The sequence below is a fragment of the Sturnira hondurensis genome, unplaced genomic scaffold, assembly GCF_014824575.4.
Source record: "Sturnira hondurensis isolate 20B ecotype Veracruz unplaced genomic scaffold, ASM1482457v3 Scaffold0022910, whole genome shotgun sequence".
NCBI lineage: Eukaryota > Metazoa > Chordata > Mammalia > Chiroptera > Phyllostomidae > Sturnira > Sturnira hondurensis.
In genome coordinates this window covers 17,017,381-17,042,626 of record NW_028095541.1, presented here as the reverse complement: position 1 = coordinate 17,042,626, position 25,246 = coordinate 17,017,381, and the positions used below count along the sequence as shown (strand labels likewise).

General features: G+C 38.5%; 1 protein-coding gene across 1 annotated transcript in view; it reads left to right on the top strand.

Moving 5' to 3' along the window:
• Window positions 1–25,246, top strand: part of LOC118980462 (armadillo repeat-containing protein 3-like) — a 93,344-nt gene that overhangs the window by 2,898 nt on the left and 65,200 nt on the right. Inside the window, 5 exon segments of the mRNA XM_037037071.1 lie at window positions 1,190–1,346; window positions 6,722–6,847; window positions 12,568–12,646; window positions 12,891–13,056; window positions 17,426–17,615. Of these exon segments, the coding sequence (XP_036892966.1) occupies window positions 1,190–1,346; window positions 6,722–6,847; window positions 12,568–12,646; window positions 12,891–13,056; window positions 17,426–17,615 (718 nt within the window).

The following is a 25,246-nucleotide window of genomic DNA, read 5'->3' as shown; positions in this document are numbered from 1 at the left end:
TCCAGCCACACATAATTATGCTTCCCTCTGCAGAGTGATCTGTCTCTCCATCCTCTAGCTGTAACAGAGCACCAATTTTAGTTATATCCCAGAACACATAAGCTGCCCATTTGTGAAGGGCCAACACAAAGAGCCAGCTAAAGCTTTGAAATACATTTTTTTCCCTTTAACTTAAGCAGAACTCCCTCCTCCACCAGTCTCTGGAAATGGAAGCAAAATAGTGTAATAATTTACTTTCTCCTTGATAAAGAGAGTCCATAGGTGTCATGAGTTTATTATTGTTCATTTCAGCTGCACATGAGTTCTCAAGGTCTCACAGCAGGGTGCAGGTCTTCTTAGAGTCCTATTTTCTTCTTTTTCTTTTTTAATATTTACTGATTTTTTAAAAAAATTAGCACCCAAGGATATGTTTTGATTTCACTGAGAGGGGTAAAGGGAGAGAAAGAGAAACATCAATGAGTTGCCTTCTGTATATACCTGAACCATGGACCAAATGTGCAACCTAGATAGGTGCCTTGACCAGGGATTGAACCTGCAACCTTTTGGTGTATGGGATGATGCTCCAACCAACTGAGCCACCAGGCCAGGGCCCTGTACTTTTTATACTGTATTACCGTTTTATCTGTTCCAGATTTCATACAATTTTACATTTTCATATGTTGTTTTCTATTGCTTTTAAATTGTTTTACATACATAATTGCTGCTTTCCCAGAAAGAATGTAGTGGTCAAAAAGCAGGTAGTGAATATTGAGACTGTCAGAGTATCCCATACGATTGTGTATTGATTAAGAATTATAATAATACATGTCATTCAGTGAGTATCTATTATGCGCCAGACAGTGTGTTCAGTGCTTTACATGTATGATCTCTACTTCTCTCCTTAGTCCTTTGAGAAAGGCATTATTATATCCATTAGAGAAAAGGAGACTGAAACTGTGGTGGCTTAGGTGACTCGTCTGACTCCACCTGGATAAACTGAGAGACCAAGTCTGTTGGATCCCAAACGCTTTGCTCCTCCCACCGTCCCAGGTATTCCAGAGCTGCTGTGTTGCTAGCTGTCTCCACATTAGAAATGTTTTTTTAATAAAAACTTTACAATGAACCTCCTGGGCAGTGACCACATCTTTTTGGAAGATTCTGTTATTTTTGAAGTCTTAATACACCATTCATTTTTTATGTGCTTTTAAAGCTCAAAGGTGAACCTGATACTTTTCTCTCTGCATCTCAGTTTTCCCCATTGACAAATGAAAGCAAAAATGTAGCAACTGTGGTGTTAATGCTTAATTCTCCAGAAGAAGTAATTTTGGCCAAAACTTGTGGAGCTATTTATAAATTTGCTTTAAAAGGTTTGAATTTCTCAGTTTATCTTTCTATTTCATGAGTTACTTCAAATATTTACTATGTAAGAGACACTTCTCTCCCCAGCCTCTTTATTCCTCCCCAGTCTTTACCTTATTTCCAGTCAGATGAATTCTTTCAGACAACCAGATATCATTTAATGCACTACCTGAAGGTAATGTCTCTCCCTAAGTGTCTAACTTAATTTGAAGGAGTGATTTTGTCACTGGGTAGAAGAGTCATTTTGAAGATTTTATTGTAGTTTAAAAAATTGTAAATGGTACAGGAGCTGGAAGAGCTCCCAGTCGTCAAAACCAAAACAATTAGAGCAACAAAATATAATAGTGTTGGATTCTAACCCAAAGTAGAAAATTATGTCCATGGGTCTATACTTCAATAAATAAATAAGCAAGTAAATGGGAGAGGAAAGACGGATTTCCCATGCAGAAGAATTCCCAGTAACTTATGCAGATACTCTGCCCTCCAGGAGGCACAATATAACTGTTCTAGGTGTGGGGTGTGCACAGTGACTTCTTTCCAAAGAGGACAACATGGAAACAGGGAAAAATGAACAAGTTTATAGTGGAGAAACCTGACAGAAGCACTTCAGCCAGGTGCTCAAAACCAATCAACAGTGCTAAGTCTTGGTGATAATCATGTAATAAAGTCAATGGCCTTGACACAATATAAGGAAAAATGGCACTTCTGTGTTATTTTCCCTCCAAATCTGTAACTCCTGTCTAATTGTATATATATTTTAAATCAAATTCCCATTCAGTGATATTCAACAAATACCTAGCCACTATCCCTCAACGCTGGCGCAGCCATCAAAATAAGGCAAGTCTGGGAGACTCCCGCAGCCAAGCGGAGCTGAGGGCACGTGGTAACAAGAAGTCCTGGGTCAACCTGCACTGAGCCCTGGAGCAGGAAGAGAACATTAGGCTCAAACAAGGGATTTGGGGTGAACCATTGATTTTAATTAATCATAATGTATCAACAGTGGCTCATTAACTATAACAAATTACCTACTAATGTAAAATATTAATAATTGGAAACTTGGTGTCATATATGTGGGAACTCTTTATACTATTTTTGTACTAAAACTGTTATAAAAAGTAAAGTTTGTTAAAACATGGTAAATGTTATAAATTAGATTCTATTGAGAGATTTATTCATAGGAGATTTACAGACATAACAATGGTTATATTTTTGTTTGTTCCAAATGGTGATTAAATTAGATTTTTATTATACTGCATAATATTTTAATTGGGACTATTTGAAGAGTTTTGTGTAACTTGATATGTTTAACATGACCTTTTAAACTGAAGAGAAATTTTATTTTATTTTATTTTATTTTTTATTGTTGTGTAATTACAGTTGTCCCCATTTGCCCCATTACTCTCCCCTGCCCTACCTACTACCACCTCCCACATCCAATCTTCTCTTGCTCCCTCCTGTCTTTGTCCACAGGTTCTTTATACATGTTCCTTGGTGACCCTTCCCTGAAGAAATGATAATAAAACATTGGCTGGGGACTTGTATGAGAAAACAACAAAGTATTTGGTTAGCAAATGCTAAAATACTCATCTCACTGTGTCACTTTTGTTGTTGAGAAACCAGACAAAAACCAGAGTGGTTCTGCAAGATACAGTTCATGAGTAGATTATGTAGAATTCTGGGTCAATTCAGGGAGACATTGGATTATGCATCCATTGTAGTATAAATTTCATTCAGGTTTACAGAGTCGTCATAAGTCATCTGGCTATCTTATGTACCTAATTATATACCATCTTTTATGTGACATGTGATAAATAAGTAGGCATGTATTTTACGTTTAATCAGTACAGAAGTTATTGTAAGTCTGCTGTTTTACACTAGCAGTATTTTTCTGAAATAGTTTAAGATAAATGATGAGACTTTGCCTTCTGACCAAGATGGAGTATGGGGCCAAATTTACCACTCCCCCCACCCAATTGAAAGAACCAAAAATTGACAAAATATATGAAGTAGCAGTTGGCAAAACACTACTAGACGATGAAGGGCAGTGAACACCAAGGGACAGGAAACAAAGGAAATAAGTCCTTGACTTCCAAGCTTCTTGATTTCAGAGAGTTTCCAGGCCACAGCACAAGTGGGGTAGCTGGTACAGAGCCTATTGGACTCTGAATTGCGAAGGCAGAACGGAGGGTCCAAGGCGACAAAGACAGCAAGAGTTTTCAGGTTAGAGTAACAGAGAGGAAAGAGTTGCACTGAGAGAGAACTCGAGATCTGCAAAGGGTCCCACTCAAGTATGAGCCTGCGTGCTGATCAGCACGCACATGTGAGGGAAGCACGTGAAGTCAGACAAAGAACCGGCAGGATGAGTGGCAATAGTGCCTGGGGCTCGCACTGGGACGGAAGTAGTGCCTGTTCTCCCAGCTGGACTGAAAAGCCTCAAGATGCGTGGACCTCTGTGCAGAATACACAGGGGGCTTGCCTTGTAGTTAGAAATAATTAGCCCTAGATTGAGCACTGTTCTGAAGGATCTGATAGGATTAAATTTTTTACAGGTAACTATGTCCTAGAACAAATTTCTAAAATACAAAAATATCCATTACCTAGGTAGGTAAAATACACAATGTCTGGCATCTAATTAAAAAACTATCAGGCATCAAAAAGAAGAAGAAAAAAACCCATAATGAGGATATAAATCAATGAGTAGATCAAAAGTGACACCATATATGTGTGACTGGAGTTTCTGAAAAAGGCAAAAGACATAAAAAGTATTTTAAAAAATAATGGCCAGAAATACCCCCAATTTGATGAAAATTCCAAGCCCACATATCCAAGAATCTCATCAAAACTCAGCACAATGAATACGAAGAAAATGACACCAACTCACATCACAATCAAACTGGTTGAAACCAGTGATAAAGAGAAAAATCTTAAAAGCAGCCAGAAAAGAGCCCTGGCCAGTGTGGTTCATTGGCTGGAGCGCTGTCCCGTGAACTGCAGGGTTGCAGGTTTCAATTCTCGGTCAGGGCACATGCCCGGGTTGGGGGTTCATCCCCGGTTGGGGTGCATATGGAGGGCAGCCAATCCATGCTTCTCTCCCACATTAATGGTTCTCTCTCTCCTTTACTTTCCCTCTCTCTAAAGTTAATGAGCATGTCCTTGGGTGGAGATTAAAAAAACAGCCAGAAAACAAATGTTACATTCAGAGGAACTAAGATAAGGATGACAGATTTATCACCACTAATGATACAGTCAAGAAGTCAATGGAGTGACATCTTTAAAGTACTACAAGAAAAATGAAAACTTTCAACCTAGAAAAATAGAAACTCAAGAAAAATATTTTTCAAAAACTGGAAACAAAGTCCTTTTCAGACATTCAAAAGCTGAAGCAGTTCATTTCAGGTAGGGCCACGCTGCTGATGGTGGTACAGTAGGTAATTCAGGCAAAAAGCAAAATGATGCTAGACAAAATTGTGGATCTACACAACGAATAAAGCTAGAGTACTAGAAATAGTGACAAATAGGATATTTTTCTAATTTAAATCACTTAAAAAGCAAACTTGTCATTTTAAACAAAAACAATAATCAGATATCCGCAGTCTGAAGTAGGTATATAAGACACCGGACAACAGCGGGACCAGGGTGGAAGGCGGACGGAGGCACACTGTCGGAAGGCCCTCACATAGCCCCTGGGGAGTGTGCCGCCGTAGGCCGTGTCTACTACTGAACGTAATACAACTGGGGAAATAATAGAACAAAGAGTAACATCAAATAAGCCAACAGAGGAAGTGAAATAAAATCATAAGGAATATTTAGGTTATACAAAGAAAGGGAAAATAAAACAAAGAATAATGGAACCTAAAAACAAATGACAAGATGGCAAATTTAAGCCTGATCATATTGAAAATCAAGTTCCATGTAAATGGACTAACTACTTTAATTAATATGGAAAGAGTGTTGCATTGGATAGAAAGCCAGAGGAAACTACAAGCCACCATCAAGTAACGCACTTGGCTTATGACACAAATTATTTTAAAGTAAAGGATGAAAAAATATCCTCTGATAGCACCAACCAAAAGAAAGATGGAGTAGCTATATTAATATCATAAAAGGGAGAAAAGATAGTAGTAGAGGTAAAGAAGGTCATTTTATAATGATAAAGAGATCAACTAATTAAGAGGCTCTGAAGAATTCCAAACTGTTTTATACTTAATGCCAGACCTTCAAAATAGATGAAGCTAGAAATTCAAGGAGAAATAGATAGCCACAATTATAGCAGGGGATTATATAGCCCACCTTCTAAATAAATGAAAGTACAAGTCAATAGTAAAGGCTGAAGGATCTAAAAATTGAAACAGAAATATCAATTTAACCTAATTCATGCTTATAGAGCACTCCAAAAAACAGCACAATATACATTCTTTTCAAGGGTATAAAGAACATTTTTCTAAGAAAACCGTCTTCTGGGCCATAAAACAAGGCTTAATCAATTTAGAATGATTTCAATTATAGAAAATATGCCATACCACAACAAAATTAAATTAAAAATCAATAACACAAAGAACTCAAGACCATCATTCAATAGAAAGTAAATAACACACTTTTGTGTATATTAATTACTTTTGTAATTAATGATGCAATTATGTAATTAATTATGTCAGCACGTGACTGGCACTGGGCTAGGCATTAAGGATGTAAGAGAATAGAACAAAAAGGAAATTGTCCTCAAGGGAAGTTAAGTTATGGTGGGGTAGGCCAACAATGCACGGAGGTCATTATGTGGCATGAAAAATAAAGCAGGACAGAGAGAGAGAAGGGAGACTTGGATGTGGTAATGACATTAGATGGGGTGGTCAGAGGAGACCTCTCAGGAGGTGCAGGATGAGCTAAGAACTGGATGACAATGCTAAGCAAAATAAATCAATCATAAAAGGATAAGAACCTTATGACTTCACTCATATGGGGAATATAAAACAGAAACTCATAAACACAGACAGCATGGTGGTTACCAAAGAAAGGGAGTGGGGGGTGGTAAAGGGTAATGGGGGCCAAAAATATGGTGGCAGAACATGACTGACTTCAGGTGGTGCGCACACAATGTGATATGCAGATCATGTATCATACACATGTACACTTGAAACCTATATGACTGTATTAACCAGTGTCACCCCAATAAGAGAGAGAAAGCCACCTTTGTAAATGGGGGAAAAGTAGAGCAGCCAATGTCCAGGATGTCTGTGCTCTGAAGTCTTCTCTGAGAAAAACACATGTGGCCACAGAGGAGCGTGAAAGGCAGATGGCAAATAAGGAATTGGAAACACACAGAGACGTTTTGGTGAAATGGGTGATATCTATCCATGTGTGATTTTATTTTTACCTGTAACGTCAGGTGAGGAACATAAAGCAACCCTCCTTGAACTTAGAGGTGTGGAAACTTTAACTAAACTGCTCACCTATGAAAACAAAATTGTGAGAAGAAATGCTACTATGATAACTGGAATCCTGGCTTCTAATAGTAAATAGCAACTTTTTAAAATAAATCTCACATAATGCCTTATCTTCCTTTTAAGTTTAATGGTAAGGAATTTATCTTAATTTTATTTAAACTTACTTTAATAATATTTTAGTTTAAAAAACTTTTATGTTGTTCAAGTACAGTTATCTCTGCCCCCCCCTCCAACTCCTTACCTCCCCTCTTCAATCCTATCCCCCTTTGGCTTTGTCCATGGGCCCTTTACACATGTTCCTTTATGACCCTTCCCCCTTTTCACCCATAATACCCTTCCTCCCTCCCCTCTGATTGCTGTCAGTTTGTTCTTTATTTCAATGTCTCTGATTATATTTTGCTTGCTTGTTTGTTTTGTTGATTAGGTTTCACTTATAGGTAAGATCACATGGCATTTGTCTTTTACTTCCTGGCTTATTTCACTTAGCTTAATGCTTTCCAGATCCATCCCTACTGTCCCAAAGGATAGGAGCTCCTTCTTTCTTTCTGCTGTGTAGTATTCCATTGTGTAAATGTACCAGTTTTTTGATCCACTCATTTACTGATGAGCACTTAGGTTTGCTTCCAGCACTTGGCTATTGTATATTGTGCTGCTGTGAACATTGGGGTGCATAGGTTCTTTTGAATTGGTGTTGAAGTCTTTTTAGGATATAATGCTAGCCGTGGAATTGCCCGGCCAAAAGGCAGTTCCATTTTCAGTTTTTTGAGGAAGTCCCATACTGTTTTCCACAGTGGCTGCAGCAGTCTGCATTCCCACCTACAGTGCATTAGGGTTCCCTTTTCTCCACAATGTCACCAGCACTTGTTTGTTCATTTGTTAGTGATGGCCATTCGGACCGAAGGGAAGTGGTATCTCGCTGTGGTGTTAATTTGCATCTCTCTGATGGCTGGTGATGCTGAGCATCCCTTCATATGTCTGTGAGCCCCTCTGTATGTCCTCCTTGGAGAAGGGTCTGTTCAAGTCCTTGGCCCATTTTTTAATTGGGTTTAAACTGACTTCAATATTGATGAAAAAGCTAAATATGATGTAACAAATATATGATCTCATATTTTAAGGAATATTTTTAAGATATAAAAATATGTGCAAATACTCTCTAACTTGGTGATATAATATGTTCCAGTTTTACAAGTTAAGAGAACAACCATTGTCTTTTAAAATTGAAATATTTTTTTTCTTGAGTTAGGGTAATGTAATTTGTCTGCCTATATCTAAGCTATACTTCATACATGTTTTATAGTGAAGAAAGACCAAAGTAAAGAATTTTGATACATTTATATATTTTTTAAAATATTTTATTTATTTACTTTTAGAGAGAGGGGAAGGGGAGGAGAAAGTGGGAAAGAAACATCAATGTGTGGTTGCCTCTTATGTATCCCCTGCTGGGGATCTGGCCTGCAACCCAGGCATGTGCCCTGACTGGGAATTGAACCAGCAACCCTTTGCTTCACAGGCTCACGCTCAATCCACTGAGCTACACCAGCCAGGGCTGATACATTTATATTTTGAAGCCAAAAACTATATTTTGCCCAAAATAAACTTAGACATTTATTTATTTCTTAAAATCAGGCCTCTTACTTGCTTGAATATTTTCATATACTTAATAGTGTATAGTAATAGTATTAATTAAAATACACTGGTATGTCTATTAGAATATCAGTTTTGACCAAAACCATGCAAATAAAGGCAGTCCCCGACTAATGGACTATACTATATGGTAGGTTTCTGAGTTAGCCAACATAAGCTTTGTAACTTATAATAAAACATGATATTCCTGGTGGAGACTGAATTCTAACATGAAACTCGGGCAGTGGGCAATAAACATGTCTATCACAGGGGTTGGCTAAAACCATCGTACCTTCTCCCACAGTTTCCCCCAACGTCCTTCCTCCGGTCACCTCACTTTGCCTGGACCCTGTGTGAGGAGTGGGGTTCCCTTATTCTGTGCTATCCAGCAGGACTGGTCTTAGTGTCTTCAGAGACAGTTACGAGTGAGGCTGGGGAGGGAAGGGGAAGGAGAGCTTTGTCAGGCATCTGCCTTGACCGCCACCGCCACAGAGGCTGTGCGGGCAGCACCCGCACTACCAGGGAAACCAGATTCCACGGGGGGGCTGTAGTGCAAGGGGCTCTGGGGGCAGCTGTGGGAGTGCTGAGTAGGGGCTGTGCTGGGGCTCTGGGGGCATTTCTGTGGATACGAGCAGCATGAGGACAGTCGTGGGGAAGTGGGTGTTCCACCCACCTGGATTGTGATAACATCAGTCAATACTTACGTAACCCTTCTAATGTGCCGGGCGTTGTGCGTCATTTTATGAGATTGGCACTATTATTTCCTTCATGTATGAGGCAGCTGAGGCACAGAGAAGTTCAATAAGGTTGTCTGCATACTAATTCTGCCATATTCAAGGTAACTCATTGAATGTATTTATAGTCAAAAAAGGGTAAATTACAAGGTTTCCTACATTTTATTCTGCTTATGCAACAAACAATGTGCTTTGTAACACTTCTTGTGCAACTCCTTGCTTTAAAAATAGGAAAGCAGTATGGAAGCACCCCCAAAATTAAACACAGAACTGCCTTGGACCCAATGATTGTGCTTCTGGGAATTTACCGAAGAAACTCGAAACACTAATGAGAAAGAACATAAGCATCTTATATTCATTGCAGCATTAACTACAATCGCCAAGATTTGGAAGCAGCCCAAGTGTCCATCAGTAGCTGAGTGGATAAAACAAACTATGGGACATTTACACAGTGGAATGCTACTCTTTGTGACAGCATGGATGGACCTGAAGAGCATTATGCTAAGTGAAATAAACAGTCAGAGAAAGAAAAATACCATATGATTTTACTCATATGTGGAATCTAATAAACAAACTGAACTACTCAACAAAATAGGACAAACTCATAGAGAGCAGGCTGACAGCCCTGGTGTGGGGGTGGTTAGAGGGTGGAAGGACTGAGCAAAAACTAAAACGAACTCATGGACATGGACAGCAGTGTGGTGATTGCAGGAGGAGGGTGGTGGATGGAGGTGAAAAAAGGTATAAAGGGGATAAATTATAATGAAAAAAAACATAATAAAAAATAAAATAATTATAATGATGATGGTAATAGGAATTAGTCCTACAGAGTTAGGTTCCTTGCCCAAAATCATGCAGGGGGTTCTTTGCAGAATTTAGATTACAGCCAGAATTAGAACTGCACACTCTCACTCGTAGCTGAGTAAATTTTCTATTCACCAAAACTTTCGTGATCCTTAATATTAGTGTTCATTCCAAGTCAGATTCTCCTTCTAAATGATATTGGGAGAGAATGCATCTCATTTGGAAAGGAGAACTATAATTTTCTGTTTATACTTATATTTTCTAATATAATATCTAGGTGTCTATGATTTTTTCCAGCTTACTTTGTTTTTCTATTATTCATTTTTATTTGGTATTAATACCTCCTAATATATGAGAGATTTAAAATCATTAAAACCCTCCAAATGAGATGTGAATTTTTTCTGAGCAGATTTATTAAATTGAATTTCATAAGTTATTAAAGAAGTCTGTGGCCCCAAAATATTAAGCATTATTATTGCATTTGGGTGTTAAATGAGATAACCCTCTCATACCCACCAAACCATACTCTGTGAGCAGGTTAGGTTGGCTATGACCAGTGGGAGGAAAGAGCCTTCAAGGTCTCCACCGAGTGCTTGAGTCTCAGGTACGCCAAATGTACTTCTAAGAGTTTGCTTTTGATTCTATGATTTGGGTGAGAGAAAAAAACGCTTTTGGGATTAACTGACCTGATTTTCTGTTTGAGCTGTCTGAGGACATGGATTAAACAAGTAGGTCCTCAACTGCTTGTGAAGTTTCTCTTTTGTTAAGGGAGACAACCCATTAACACCTATTCCTTCACTGTTCACATATGTCCATGGAAACTTGGATCAAAGAGTGAGCAAGTAGTCATTTGACCTAAATGAAAAGTCATGTGTCCAGAATAATCTGTAAATAAATGCACCTCTGAAGCTACACAGTTAACGCATCATCTTTGGTCATTATTTTTAAAGAAATTTTAAATTTAAAAAAATTTTTAAATTTTAAATTTTATCATTATTTTTAAAGAAAGGGAAATGTAGAGAAAAAAGGGAGAGAAATATCAATGTGCAAGAGAAACATTGATCTTTCACACACCCCCAACTGAGGACCTGGCCCACAACTGGGAATTGAACTGATGACCTTTTGGTTCACAGCCCTACTGTCAAACCCCTGAGCCACACCAGTCAGGGCATCTTTGGCAATTTTTTAAAATGCTGCTTCTTCAGAAATTTGTATCTTCATACAGTTTTTATGCATTCAATAATATCACTACGTTCATAGTGGATGAACCAACAGAATGTTCCAACAGAATTCCAGGTGTTAAAGAATTGCCATGAGAACCATCTCCCACCTTGGGACACAACACTTCCCAGAAACTCGATTATTCTTTTGTACTGCAAGCCTATTCACATCCATACAGCTGGTTATAATTTTGCTGGCTCTGGTTTAGCCATTTGAACAGAAACAGCTAAGTCGAAGAACGGTCACATCCCTGAATCTGACAGGAAAAGGTGTCTAATAAAAGGCAAGAATATCCAGCAATTAATAAGGAAGAACTCATCCAGCAACCATCTGCTTCAGCTGCTGCAAAGTGAAATTTTCCAAAATTCTGATAATGCTAATTTGGGCTTACAGACAAAGATAATTGACCAAGAAGAAAAATTGCAAAACTAAAGTAGCAGCTGTGCTTTATTTCTCAGAAAAAGGGGGTTAAGGGTGGCGAAAAGGAAGCAGGGGCATACCTGTCTGCCCTTAATTAGGTTCACATAAATAATAAAAAAGGAAAAAGGACTCATGGACATGGGCAACAGGTATGATTGCTGGGATGAGGGGGGTATATAAGGGAATTAACTGGTAATGAAAAAAGTATATGATAAAGATTATATTTAAAATAATACAAAAGTGAACTTTAAAAATCAATATACTTATCTCGAAGCATTTTGGCATATTCAATAATAAAATAAAATGAAAACAAGATGTATTGCCCTCACTGATATGGCTCAGATGGCTGAGCATTGTCCCACAAAGAGAAAGTTCACCAATTTGATTCCCAGTCAGGGCGTATTACCTGGGTTGCAGGTCCAGTCCCTGGTAGGGAGTGTACAAGAAGCAACCAATGTTTCCCTTTCTGGTCAATGTTTCTCTCCATCTCTTTGTCCTTCCCTTTCCCTCTCTCTACAATAAATAAATAAATAAAACCTTTTTTTAAAAAAAAGAACAAGCTGTATCAATCAAAAAAAGATTGAGAATCATTTTGTGTATTCTGTATAAGTTTTCTTGAAATCAAGATTTAAAAACACTGTCCCAACAAAAAAAAATTACTATTCCATAATAAACAAGTGTAGAACACAATAACTCAAATTTTTGATGTATTCTAGGCACACATTGTAGTTTTATGCTTATTTTTTCTAGTGGTTCGGAAGGTAGCGTAGTAGTTCAGTGATCAGGGAGCAGGGGCTGGAGTCTGCCTGGGGTCGGGCCTGGGTGTGGCCCCTGGCCACCATCTGTTCGCAGTGGGGGTTTGAGCCTCAATTCCTTTTCTGTAAAATTAAATAATAATGGGACATATCTCACCTGGGACTAATGAACAGGCGTGGCCATTATTATTATTATTAATAAATGTTAATATTTTGTTTCTTCTGTTGTCGATGATGTTAAAAAATTGTTAAGAAAATTAGATGTCATAAATTCTGTTATTGCTCAGCTTGCTCCAGAAAATAAATTGGCATTCTATATGTATTTTTTAAAATGGAGCTTATGTATTTTTCACATTTGATTGTACTACGTATTGAAAATAGTTTATGGAATACCATTTGTGAATTGTCATTAAAACCTCTCAAACCAAGGTGGGCTCCACCCAAGGTAAGATTTGTGTAGAGCTTTGGCTTATAAAACATGCTTCAAAGTAATGGTTGAATAGGCATTTATCATAGTTGTGTCATTTATTTTTGGTATGCGGAAGAAGTAGTACAATCCATGAGTTTGCCAGTCTTTGCCTAGCGAACATGTCTGCAGAGCCCACCAGCAAAGTGCAAATACTTGAATGCGGTGGGTTAAAGCCCCTCATCAGACTGCTGAGCAGCCCAGACCCCGATGTGAAGAAGAATTCTGTTGAGTGCGTTTACAACTTGGTCCAGGTAAGAGTAATTCCTAAAACATGCTCTGACCAAAGTGATGATAGAATTTGCTTTCCTGCTAAAATGAACAAATAAATAAACCTTAAAACTCCCCAGTTTTGATTAATCAGTACTTTTTGGTACTGTTTAGTAGTGATCTTTCAGAGATAAAATAAAGTTTAGTGTAAGGTTTTTTCAATTTTCATATCCTATAAGTATTTATCTCCTATAAAAGAGCATTTTAGAAATGTATTTACATTTTAAAAGAATAGAGTGATTTACAAATTAAGGTGGGATTATTCTAGATAAAACATATTCCTTCTGAAACAGGAAATCTAATATTCACATTGAACTAGGGTTAAGCTGGGCAATTACCTACTGATCTAACCTTGTGGTCTAAGCACATTGGATATAATATATGCCCTGGTCTGTGTACCAAGATTTTGGAGCAGGCTTGTATATTGGGGAAAGCCTAGTGAGCTGAGTACGCTGAACAGAAGTCATTGTTCACAATTGCAAGACGTGACCTCACTGTGCAGCTTTCTTTTTTAATGGAAACTAACCACCCTCTCCTCCCCAATCTGCGGTGCCTTTCCGGGTCCCCACCACTGCCCCACCTCCCAACCCAGCATGCACACCCTCACAGCCGAAGCAGCTCAGCTGCCTGACACAACGGACAGGCGTCTCTGCCTGTCTTCCTGCTCAGGTTCCTGAACAATTTCTGTGCACATTGGATCGACTTTAAGTCATTTGAAAATACAAAAACACCACTGTAAGTAGCCAGCAGTAGAGTGTGAAAGGAAGAGATGGCAAAGTAAAGGTGGGAGAGGGTATATTGAGAGGCAAACTGTCTAGACAAACAATATAGAGAAGGGCCCAATGGGCTCATGCCAAAGGCAGCAAAAGCTTACATTCCTGGCCTTAGCCGTCCTTGCCACTTGGCTGGACGCTGACTGGGTTTACCTTTACTCCTCCCACAAAAGACATCCTCAAGAAGCAACTCAGCTGTGTTTCTCTTCTCTGGTTACTTAAGGCTTACCCTCATTCAATAGGCCCAAATAATCCTCCAAGCACATTTGTGTTTTACATCCCAAAACTCGTTACAGCTCTATTTCCCTATTTTTTATCAAACAGAAATGAAAAGACTTTACCCCCACTATTCTCCACAACAGAAGTACTAGTTGATAACAGTGCATTAATTTCCTAGGACAACCAAGTGGGTGGCTTCAAACACAGAAGTTTATTCTCTAACAGCTGTGGAGGCTGGAAGTCCGACATCAGGGCGCCAGCAGGGCCATGTTCCTTCTGGGGCTCTGAGTAAAACCGTTCCTTGCCTCTTCTCAGCCTCTGACGGTGGCCGTCACTCCTTGGGATCACTTGGTTTGCAGCTGCAGCACAGCAATCTCTCCTTCTGTCATTTCTCTCTCTTTTTATGAAGATACCAATTTTATAAGGACCCCATTGAGTACATACCCTACTCCCCTAAAACCTTAATTACATCTGCAATGACCCTGATTCCAAATAAGGTCACATTTCGAGGCACTGAAAGTTAGGACTTCAACCTATATTTTGGGAGGATACAATTCAACCCAAAATAAACAGAAACCTAAAATGTTTATGTCTGAAGAAAGCTGAATATTAACAGTTGAAGGATGGATAGAGGAAAGTTAAGCTTTAAGTGGAGCCTTTTCCACCTTTAATGCTATTTTACATTTATCATGTTTTCATTTAAAACGTCAAAGTTTGGGACTTCCAGACAAGATGAAGGCATAAGTAGACACACTTTGCCTCCTTGCACAACCGAAAGAAGGACGGCAACAAATTTAAAAACAAAAAATAACCAGAACTGCCAGAAAATCAAACTGTATGGAAGTCCAACAACCAAGCAGTTAAAGAACAAACATTCACCCAGACTGGTAGGAGGGGTGTAGATGGCATTGGGCAGAGAGGACTCACAGCAAGGTGGTAGCTGGAGGACCAGGTCGAATGAGGCCGTGGCTAGCGCACTGGCAGACGGGGCAGCGCCACACTTGAGTGCAAATAAACCAGGAGGAACAACCTCAGGACAAGACTGGCGTGGAAACTCAGGGTTCCAGTGCAGGGAAATAAAGCCTCAAAGCCTCTGACTGAAAACACCTGTGGAGTTTGGGGCAGTGGGAGAAACTCCCAGCCTCACAGGAGAGTTTGTTGGAGAGACTCACAGGATTCTAACCTACACAAAACCACCCACCTGGGAATCAGCACCAGAAGGGCCCAATTTGCTTATGGGTAGTGGAGGAAGTGACTGAAAGCCAGTGGAGAGCTAAGCAAATTGTATTGTTCCTTCTTAAACCCCTCCCCAACATACAGCGCTATGATGCAACAATGTGGGTTGCCCCACCATGGTGAACACCCAAGGCTTCATCCCTTACTATGAAACAGGTACACTGAAACAAAAAAAAATGTGGCCCAAATGAAAGAACAGATCTGAAACAAAGATCCAGAAAAAAATATAACTAAGCAATGAAGAGATAGGCAATCTATGCAGAGTTCAAAACACTGGTAATCAGGATGCTCACAGAATTGGTTGAAAATGGTTGTAAAATAGAGTAAAAAGTGAAGGCTATGAAAAGTGAAATAAAGGAAAATGTAGAGGGAACCAACAGTGAAGGAAAGGAAACTGGGACTCAAATCAAAGGTTTGGAGAAGAAGGAAGAGATAAACATTCATCCAGAACAGAAGGAAGAAACAAGAATTCAAAAAATCAAGGAGAGGCATAGGGACTTCCAGGACAACTTTAAACATTCTAACATCCAAATCATAGGGGTGCCAGAAGGAGAAGAGAAAGAGCAAGAAAATGAAAATTTATTTGAAAACATAATGAAGGGGAACTTCCCCAAACTGGCAAAGAAAATAGACTTCCAGGAAGTCCAGGAAGCTCAGAGAGTCCCAGAGAAGTTGGACTCAAGGAGGAACATGCCAAGGCACATCATAATTATATTACCCAAGATTAAAGATAGAGGAAAAATATTAAAACCAGCAAGAGAAAAGGAGACAGTTACCTACAAAGGAATTCCCATAAGACTATCAGCTGGTTTCTCAAAAGAAACCTTATACACAAGAAGGGGCTGGAAAAAAATATTCAAGGTCATGAAAGACAAAGACCTACACCCAAGATTACTCTGTCCAGCAAAACTCTCATTTAGAATGGAAGGGCAGATAAAGTGCTTCCCAGATTAGGTCAAATTAAAAGAGTTCATCATCACCAAGCCCTTATTATATGAAATGTTAAAGGTACTTATCTAAGAAAAAGAAGAAGACCAAAAACATGAACAGTAAAATGACAAGAAACTGACAACCAAACCTAAAAAAACAAAACAAAGTCTAACTAAGCAAACAACTAGAACAGGAACAGAATCACAGAAATAGAGATCACATGGAGGGTTATAACTGGGGAGTTGGAGGGGGGGAGAATGGGGAAAAGGTACAGGGAATAAGAAGCATAAATGGTAGGTACAAAATAGACAAGGGAAAGTTAAGAATAGCATAGAAAATGATTAAGACAAAGAACTTATATGTACAACCCATGGACATGTACTAAGGTGGGGGAATGGTGGGGGTGGGGGGATTACAGGGTGGAGGGGAATAAAGGGGAAAACAAATTACAGTTGCCCCCATGGGACAACTGTAATAGCATAATCCATAAAATATATTTCAAAAAAAGGGAAAAAATAAAACATCAGGTTTTGGGAGCTTTTCAGGGCATTTTGTCTTGTTTTCTCCATTGCTCAGTCCAACCAACCCCCGCCCCCTGCCACAACCCACACACATGAAATTGCAGACACACACTGCAGAGCAATTTGTCTAGACTCTAGTGACCCCTTGATGCTGTAAATGTCTTAAATAAAGGTCATGTGTCCGAACTGAGCCTGATGTGCATTTCCATGCACAGGGCCTGCTGGTAGCACCGCGTGCATAGAAGCATTCCCTAAACAGTCCGTCCGAATGAAGATAATAAGGAACCGATGCCATCAACTCATTTTATCAAATACTGTTTGAAACAGGATAGAGAGTGTGCAAAGACTTTCATTACGCATAGCTTTTGTTGTAACAGCATCTATAGTAATAAGAATCTGCTGTATAATAAAAAAACAATAGATACTGAAAATGTCATAGATCATGTTTATTTCCTATTATTGACAATATCTGCATAGTTAATATGAATATTTTGGTGTTGTTGATTGAGAGTTTGCTTACCTTTATTTGTGAGTTATTTTGGAAAGGACTCTGGAATAAACGATATGAAAATTATAACAGAATATTTTTTGTTAAAAAAAACTGAAGTTCTCTGTTCTTGAGACTATATTTTGCTTTATAAATTGCTTATTTGATCATTTGTATTTCATGGCAGGATTTTCAGTGTCCAGCTATGCTTTGAGAGCTGAATGCAATCCCTTCTGTATTAGAGCTCTTGAACTCAGAATATCCAGTGACTCAGTTGTTGGCCCTCAAAACCTTAGATGTTATTACAAAAGACAACGGTTCACGAGCAATGTTAAGAGATAATCAAGGACTGGACCACCTTATTAAGATCCTGGAAAGTAAGGTATTTATAACATTTATTCAACTATCTGTTAGAAATATATCTCTCTTAAACATTGTTATAAAATGTGAATTGTAGAATATTTTTAAATGAAATTTATTGTGTTTAAGCATGGTACTAAGTACTTAGGACGAATTTGCTCGTCACTACATAGTTTATCAGCACAATTAAATCAGACTAATAATAAAGGCTAAAACTTATAGGTACAAACCCATGGATGCGAACTGAGGGGGTAGGGTAATGCTGGTGGGGGGTGGTTGCAGGGGAATAAAGGAGAGAGAAAATGAGACAACTGCAATCGCATAATTAATACAATATACTTTAAAAAAAGAAAAAGAAAATTTTTTTAACTATGTAAGTTCACAAATGTTAACTAGACTCAATGTGGTAATATTTGTAATATATACAAATATTGTATACCAGAAACTAATATAATGTTAACATGTCCATTATACCTTAATTAAAATCTTATGGTTTAAATACTTCAGATTTGTAATTATGATTTATGATCTTTTTCATGAACTCCTGAAATGGGTAAACTTATTCTTTTAATCTTGGTCTGCCATAGTTTTCTCTAGGGTAAAGCAAGAAGAACAGTGTATCCCACATGATGGAGGGTAATCTTGTTTTACTCCATCTACTGATTTAAATATTAATTTCACCTAAATAATTAAATGTTTTAGATCTAGAATAATGTTTGGTCAAACATCTGTATAACGTGGCCTCGCCAAGTTAAAACACAAATTAACTCTCACAGCTGTGCTCCTGCCAATTTGGCACCAACACGCATCTTCTTAAATCGTACTTCGTCCCCAGACAGACCACAGCAGGGCCCTCCCGCTGCCTAACGTGATGCAGGCATCCTGCGTACAAATGGAAATGCACCAGCACTTCCCCCAGCATAGGGTGTAAGGTCCTTGGATGATGTTTACTCTTCTCCTCTATACCCTACAACTTAAATACTATGATGTAAAATTAACAATGCTTAAATACTAGCTCATAAAGTCATATCTCTTATGTAATGTAAGGGAATAAGAGAAGGGAGAAATTAAAGATGTTGCATGTACACACATACATATAACGAAATATTCATGACAACTGCAGCCTCTTTTCTACAACTGGTCATGTGGTCATAGTTGGTACTGAGAACTGCCTTCTTCCAGTACTCCTCCCATCTTCCCTTTACCCTCAGCAAGTACCTCGGCTCCTCTTAGCTCTTTGCCTGGTGGGGTGACCCACATGTCATTCCTGAAGGATCTGGCTATTAGTGGTCTGCCTGGGTTGGGTTACTGAGCTTTCCATCTACTTTCCGCACAAGACATGATAATACTACGAGACACCCTGAGGAATCTCCTACTCTCTAGATAAACTCTTTCTTACCTCTGCTGTGGAGCAGCAGTCCCCTTCCCCCGGGTGGCAGGAATCAGTCACCCAGGCAGCACAGAAACTCCCTCTGCCTGCTGATTTAGAGGCATAAGGAGCCCAAAGCGGCCAGGTGGCAACCTTTTTTTGTTCTGTGCTTCCTGCTGGAAGCATTTTTCTCTTTAGAACTTAAACCTCTAGATCAGCAGAGTATAAGCTCATGGAAATAGGAAGCAAACATTTTGTTAATGGGTCATTAGAGGAACTAGACCTTATTATATCTGATCAATTATATTTTCTATCTGTCACAGACTGTAGCTATTTGAGACCCGAAGACAGGGCAGTGGGAAGACAGGGACAATGTCACTCCTAGAATTTTCACATATCTCAACTTCTTTTTGGATTGGTGTGGCTGGGCCGTTCAAAGATTTTTTCGGCTCCTCTTGGGGTGGTGAGTTTCACGAGTCTGTCACCCATCCTGGTATTTTAGTTCTGCTACTAATTCCGCTGCGGACACTGCACTGACCTTGGTGAGTCGCTATGAGTGAACCACGGCCTCTCTGGGCCTATTTACTGGCTTATTTATTAGTGATTATTGAGCCACCCCTTGGTGTCAATGAAGCTGGAACAGGTGAGTAAACAGGCAATCGCAATGCAGTGTTAAATGTGATGGTGGAAGGACAAGATTGCTCAGGAGGGTCACCTGATGCAGACTTGGATCAGATAAGCCTTCCTGAAGCAGGAAGAACCTGTCCAGGCTGGAACCTAGAGTAAGTAACAAAGTGTCTGGGCAAAGGAGCTCCTGGTGGAACGGGGGAGGATCAGCAGTGCTCTGAGGTGCAGGGACGGTGGGTGTGGAGGCCAGAGAGGGGCAGGGCCGGGTAAGCTGCAGAACTGAGAGTTTTCAGGATGGTCAGTGAGTAGAATGCAGCAGAAAACTGAGAGTTAGGGCTGTACAAGTAGTGAAAAGTCAAGTGTTAATGAGTGCTGTAAACCAAGTTGAAGACTTTGAACTTTATACTGATAGCAACAAGGAGCCTTGGACTGACTTAAAGAGAGGAGAGGTCATTACAGATTTTCACTTTCTAAAGAAAGGGCGCTCTTGTTGCAAAATGGAGAAGAGATTAGAACTGTGCAGGGCCAGACAACAAAACCAGGAAGGGGATTGCTGGGGTGACCTAGGTGAGAGGTGAGGGGGTCCCGAAGTAGAGATGTGGTGTTCGGGATCGACTCAGAGGCAAGGAGAATCACCAGCACAGTGCTGGGCGTAATTGTTTGTTGAATGACTACATGCATTGGGGGAGGGAGTAGATGATGTCCAGGACAAAGCCAGTTTCTGGCCTGGAAAGCAAGAAGTAGAATGATGTCACTCACAGAAATAGAAACTTCAAGAAGAGAAGCAGGTTTTGATTGAAGGACAGAAAATGAGTTTTATTCTTTTATTTTTATTATTTTTAATATTTTAGAAAGAGAGAAAGGAAGAGAAACATTGATGTATGAAGCATCAATCAGCTCCTGCATGCCCCCAAAGGGGGACCTGGCCTGCAACCCAGGCATGTGCCATGACCAGGAAAAAAACTGGCAACCTTTGGGTCCACAGTCCGGTGCCCAACCCGCTAAGCCACACCAGCCAGGGTTTATTATTATTTGTAACTGTGGTAAAATGCACATAATATGAAATTTATCATCTTAATCATTTAAGTAGCCAATAAGTAAATTCACTCAATCACTTGGTAGATTCACATGGCTGTGCATTCATCACCACCTTTCATCCACAGAGCTCTCTTCATCTTGCAAAACTGACTCTGTGCAGACTGAACAGTGACGTCCCACTTTCCCCTCCCTGCAGACCCTGGTGACTGCCACTCTTTCTGTCTCTATGATTTTGGCTATTCTAAGTACTTATATAAGTGGAATTCTACAGTAACTTTCCTTTTTTCACTGGCTTGTTTTACATAGCATGATGTTCTCAAGGTCTGACCATGTTATGGCATGTGTCAGAATCCCCTTCCTTTCTAAGGATGAGTCATACTCTGTTGCATGTGTAGACCGCGTTTTGTTGATCCACTCACCCGTCCATGGACATCTGGTTTGCTTCCACCTTCTGGCTACTGTGAATAATGCTGCTATGAATATGGACGTGCAAGTATCTCTCCAAGACCCTGCTTTCAGTTCTTTGGGGTACATATCCAGAAGTCAAATTACTAGATTATATGGTAATTATAATCTATGTTTAACATTTTGAGGAATTGCATACTGTTTTCGATAGTGGCTACACTAGTTTACATTCCCACCAGCAGGGCACATGGGTTCCAGGGTTCCAGTTTGTCCACTTCTCACTAACACTTATTTTTAATATTTTCTTCTTTATTGAGTTAATTGAAGTGACATTGGTTAATAAAATACACACGTTTCAGATGTACAATTCTATAATACATCATCTGTATGTTGTATTATGATTACTAGCCTAAGTCAAGTCTTCCTCCATCACCATTTATCCTTCCATAACCTCTTCAACCTCCTCCCACCTATTTTTTGATAGAGCCATTCTAATAGGGTGAAATGGTTATTTCACTGTGCTTTGATTTGTGTTTCCCCAAAATAACCAGTATGTTGAGCATCTTCTCCTCATGCTTATTGACATATGTACATCTTCTTGCATTTTCTAACCAGCTGGTCTATTTTCGTTATTGTTGTTGAGTTGCAGGACTCCTTTTATATTCTGATATTAACTTGTCATCAGATGCATAATTTGAAAATACTTTCTCCCATTCTGTAGGTTACTTTTCACTCTGTTGATTGAGTCCTTTGATGTGCAAAAGTTTTCTATTTTGATATGGTCCAATTTATCTTATTTTTTTCTTTTTCACCTATTCTTTGGGTGTCAAATCCAAGAAATCATTAATGGCATTAAATCCAATTATCCTTATGTTTTCTTCCAATAGTTTTATAGTTTTAGCCCTTATATTTAGGTCTTTGACCTATTTTGAGTTGTTTTTGTACATGGTGTATGATACCATATTGTATCCACCTTCATTCTTTTGCATGTGAACATTGATATACCCAACACCATTTGTTGAAATCTATTCTTTATTTATAGCACAAAAAAACTTGACCAGATTGTCTTTAAGTCCCATCTGGCACTTAATGTTTTATGAATCTAGTATATTCCAGTTCCCAATTGTGTCTCCTGACTATTTTAGAATCTAATTACTAAATCTGAATTTTTTATTGTTGTTTTATTACAGCTGTCCCTAAATTGAAATTTATTTTAATTATGCCATTTGTGATTTTTTTTAATGTCCCCTTTAACTACCTCTTTTGCAGACTGAAGAATCCTTGTCTTGTTCAGCCTCTCCCAATAATCATGTTCTCAGGTCATCCTGTGATCACTTTCTTCCCTTTTCTGGACTTTTTTGTGTTTATGATGTCCTCCCAGAAGTGCAGTGAGAAGTATTATGACCAACATTTGGATAATATGTACCACAGTTGATATAAATATTAAATAATACAAAGACAGCTTTCAACTTTATATTACTTTCAACTCTAGTCCTATGAAACAGGTATTTCAGTCAAACTGTTGACCATAGCAGCTTATTGGGCCAGTCCTTTGAGGGAAAGACCTACAGTGGATCCTGGGTTCCATTTCTCATCCAGGACACAGAGACACATGTTTAAATTAAAAAAATTTTGATTCATAGTTTTGAAAAATACAAGTTTTGCTTCACATTTTCACTGAGGCCTAGTATATTATCAGTGTGTCCAAGTATTCTATGCAACCTTGAAAAGATATACTCTTTGCCTACTACTTAATAAATATTTATTATATGCATGCTATATGCAAGACAGTATTCTAGAAAATAAGGATAACAAGGAATGACGTAAGTGAATGAATATTTGTTGGATAGACTAGAAGGTGTATTTCCAATAGAAAGTAGAGTTTGCCATTTATCTTTTAGCTCCACTTTATAAATTATATTGTACTATCCTTTGTCTTTATTTTTTATTAATTTGACCTATCATCGATGAAGAGTGGTATGTCAGAAGTTTCCCACTGTTGTTTCTGTTGATTTCCTCATAACTTTATATTTGTTTTATTTAATATTATTTTATATCCACTACTATTTTTTTTAATTTTCACTTACTGCTTTTTAGCTTTATATTCTGATTTGATATTAAGACTGCTGTGTATTATCAAACATGATCTTGGCAGAAAACAACTCTGTAAACTCCAGATGGTTTAAATATAGAGATGAATAAAGAGACTGGATAGGTAGGTGGGGTTAAGGGAACAAACAGGAAATGGTGAGGCCCCCAGAAATTAGCAATATTGAGAAACCCTCACTACCATTAGATCCAAAGACACGGTGATAAAACTTTGTTGGATTTATTTTTACAACTATTGTATTTGGCCTTATTTCTGACATCAGGTTTTATGCTTTCTGCTTTTTATTTTTCTATGCCATCTCCTTTGTTTTCTTTTTTTTAATTTGTTATGTAGATTAAAAGGTTTTCATGGTTATATTAAAGATAAACAGTATAATTACAGTATTTATCATTTTTGCTTTGTAATTCTTTTTTCCTAATATTTGTAAATTTCACATCGGGGGTTATAGATTCTCCTCTCAAAAATCTGTACAAACCCATATTTGCTGAGAATCATTTTGCCATTTCATTCCATTTCATTCAGATTTACCATTTGGAGTTCTGTACCTACTATATCTCTTTGAGTATACATTGTGAATTTCTCACAATAAAACATACTCACTCTTAAGATTTTATTTTTTATTTTCTCAATTAACCAGAGTATATTTTTTCTGTTAAAAATATTTTTTTCAGTAATAATCAACAGTAGGACATTCTTGAGACCTTCCTTCCTGTGAATGTTTGTTGCCTTTAAACATACAGGGTGGGAAGAAAGTAGGTTTATAGTTGTTTGTATGGAAGACAATACATACTGAATAAACAATAGTACAATAAAAAACTGTGGTGCACATACTCACAGCTGTAAAACCTATTCTTGCCCCACCCTGTATGTGACAGTTTAGCTGGGTTTGGAATTCTTCTGCTATAACATTTTCTCCTCATATTTCTATTAACCTTGCTTTTGTAGTGTCTGGTCTAAGGCCAACCTGATTTTTATTATTTTATATAGAAGATGCTTTCTTCTTGTGTTTAGGTAGAATCTGTCATCCTATGAATTCGAAAATTTTGCCAAAATGTGTCTGAGATTCACTCTCTTTCTACCCATAACATCGTAAAGCCTTTTGATCTCCAGAATCATGTTTGGCTTATTTTTCCTAACATAGGAAACTATTTTTTCTATAATACCTTTTTTATACTTTTGGTTATTGTTTTTGTTTTATTTACTATTTTCTTCCAGAAATATTTATTATCCCTAGACCATCTCTGCTCTCTTTCTTTCATACCTACTAGGCCATCTTTCATAGTTTTGGTTTTTCATGTTTTACTCCCCAAGGGATGAGGAGTGAATAACAAACAGACACGGCTTTAATAAACAGACACGATTTTAATAAACCGACAAGGCTTATAGGGCTGCCCTTTGTCTTTTCCCCCCATCAGTTGAGATGGCGGTAGAGTACTTTGCCAGCTGTGGGTGATGATGTGCAACACTAATGTGCTGTTTTTCTCCTGGTCCTACTGGTTATGTAGGAGGAAGCTGATACAAATTTAGAACATTCTGTGGGGCTCGTACTTGTTCATTAACAAGGGGTAGTTAACAGAAATCGGTTTCCTCATTTCTTGCCCCTGTTTCAAGACAGTTTTTTTTCTTTTTTTCTCCTTAATCAACCTCTCAATCAAAAGATTAGTCCATTTAAATAACTTCCCATCTTCATATTATTGCCATCCATTAACCTCCTCTATATAAGATTTCTACATCCATCATCCTGCAAAAACAGTCCTCTTAGAATTTAGCATTGACCTCCCAACTCCCAAGTCCTACAGATACGTTTTCAGTGTTTTTCTTCGTTGATCTCACTGTGGCATTCCCGACTGATTGCCTCTTCCATGGGAAAGCTCCTTTACCCCTTGACTTCCCTAACACCCCTCTTCCCTGATGATGACCCTCATCATCAGGCCAAACCTTGCCTTTGCCTGCTACCTCTCATCCGCCCATCATTTCAATATTAAACTTGCCTTCCCAACTTCTGTCTTGTCTCTTAAATCTCCCTAAGTAATCTTAGTTGTGTTTATGTTTCAGCTGTTGCTTTATTTGCTTNAAAACAGTCCTTTTAGAATTTAGCA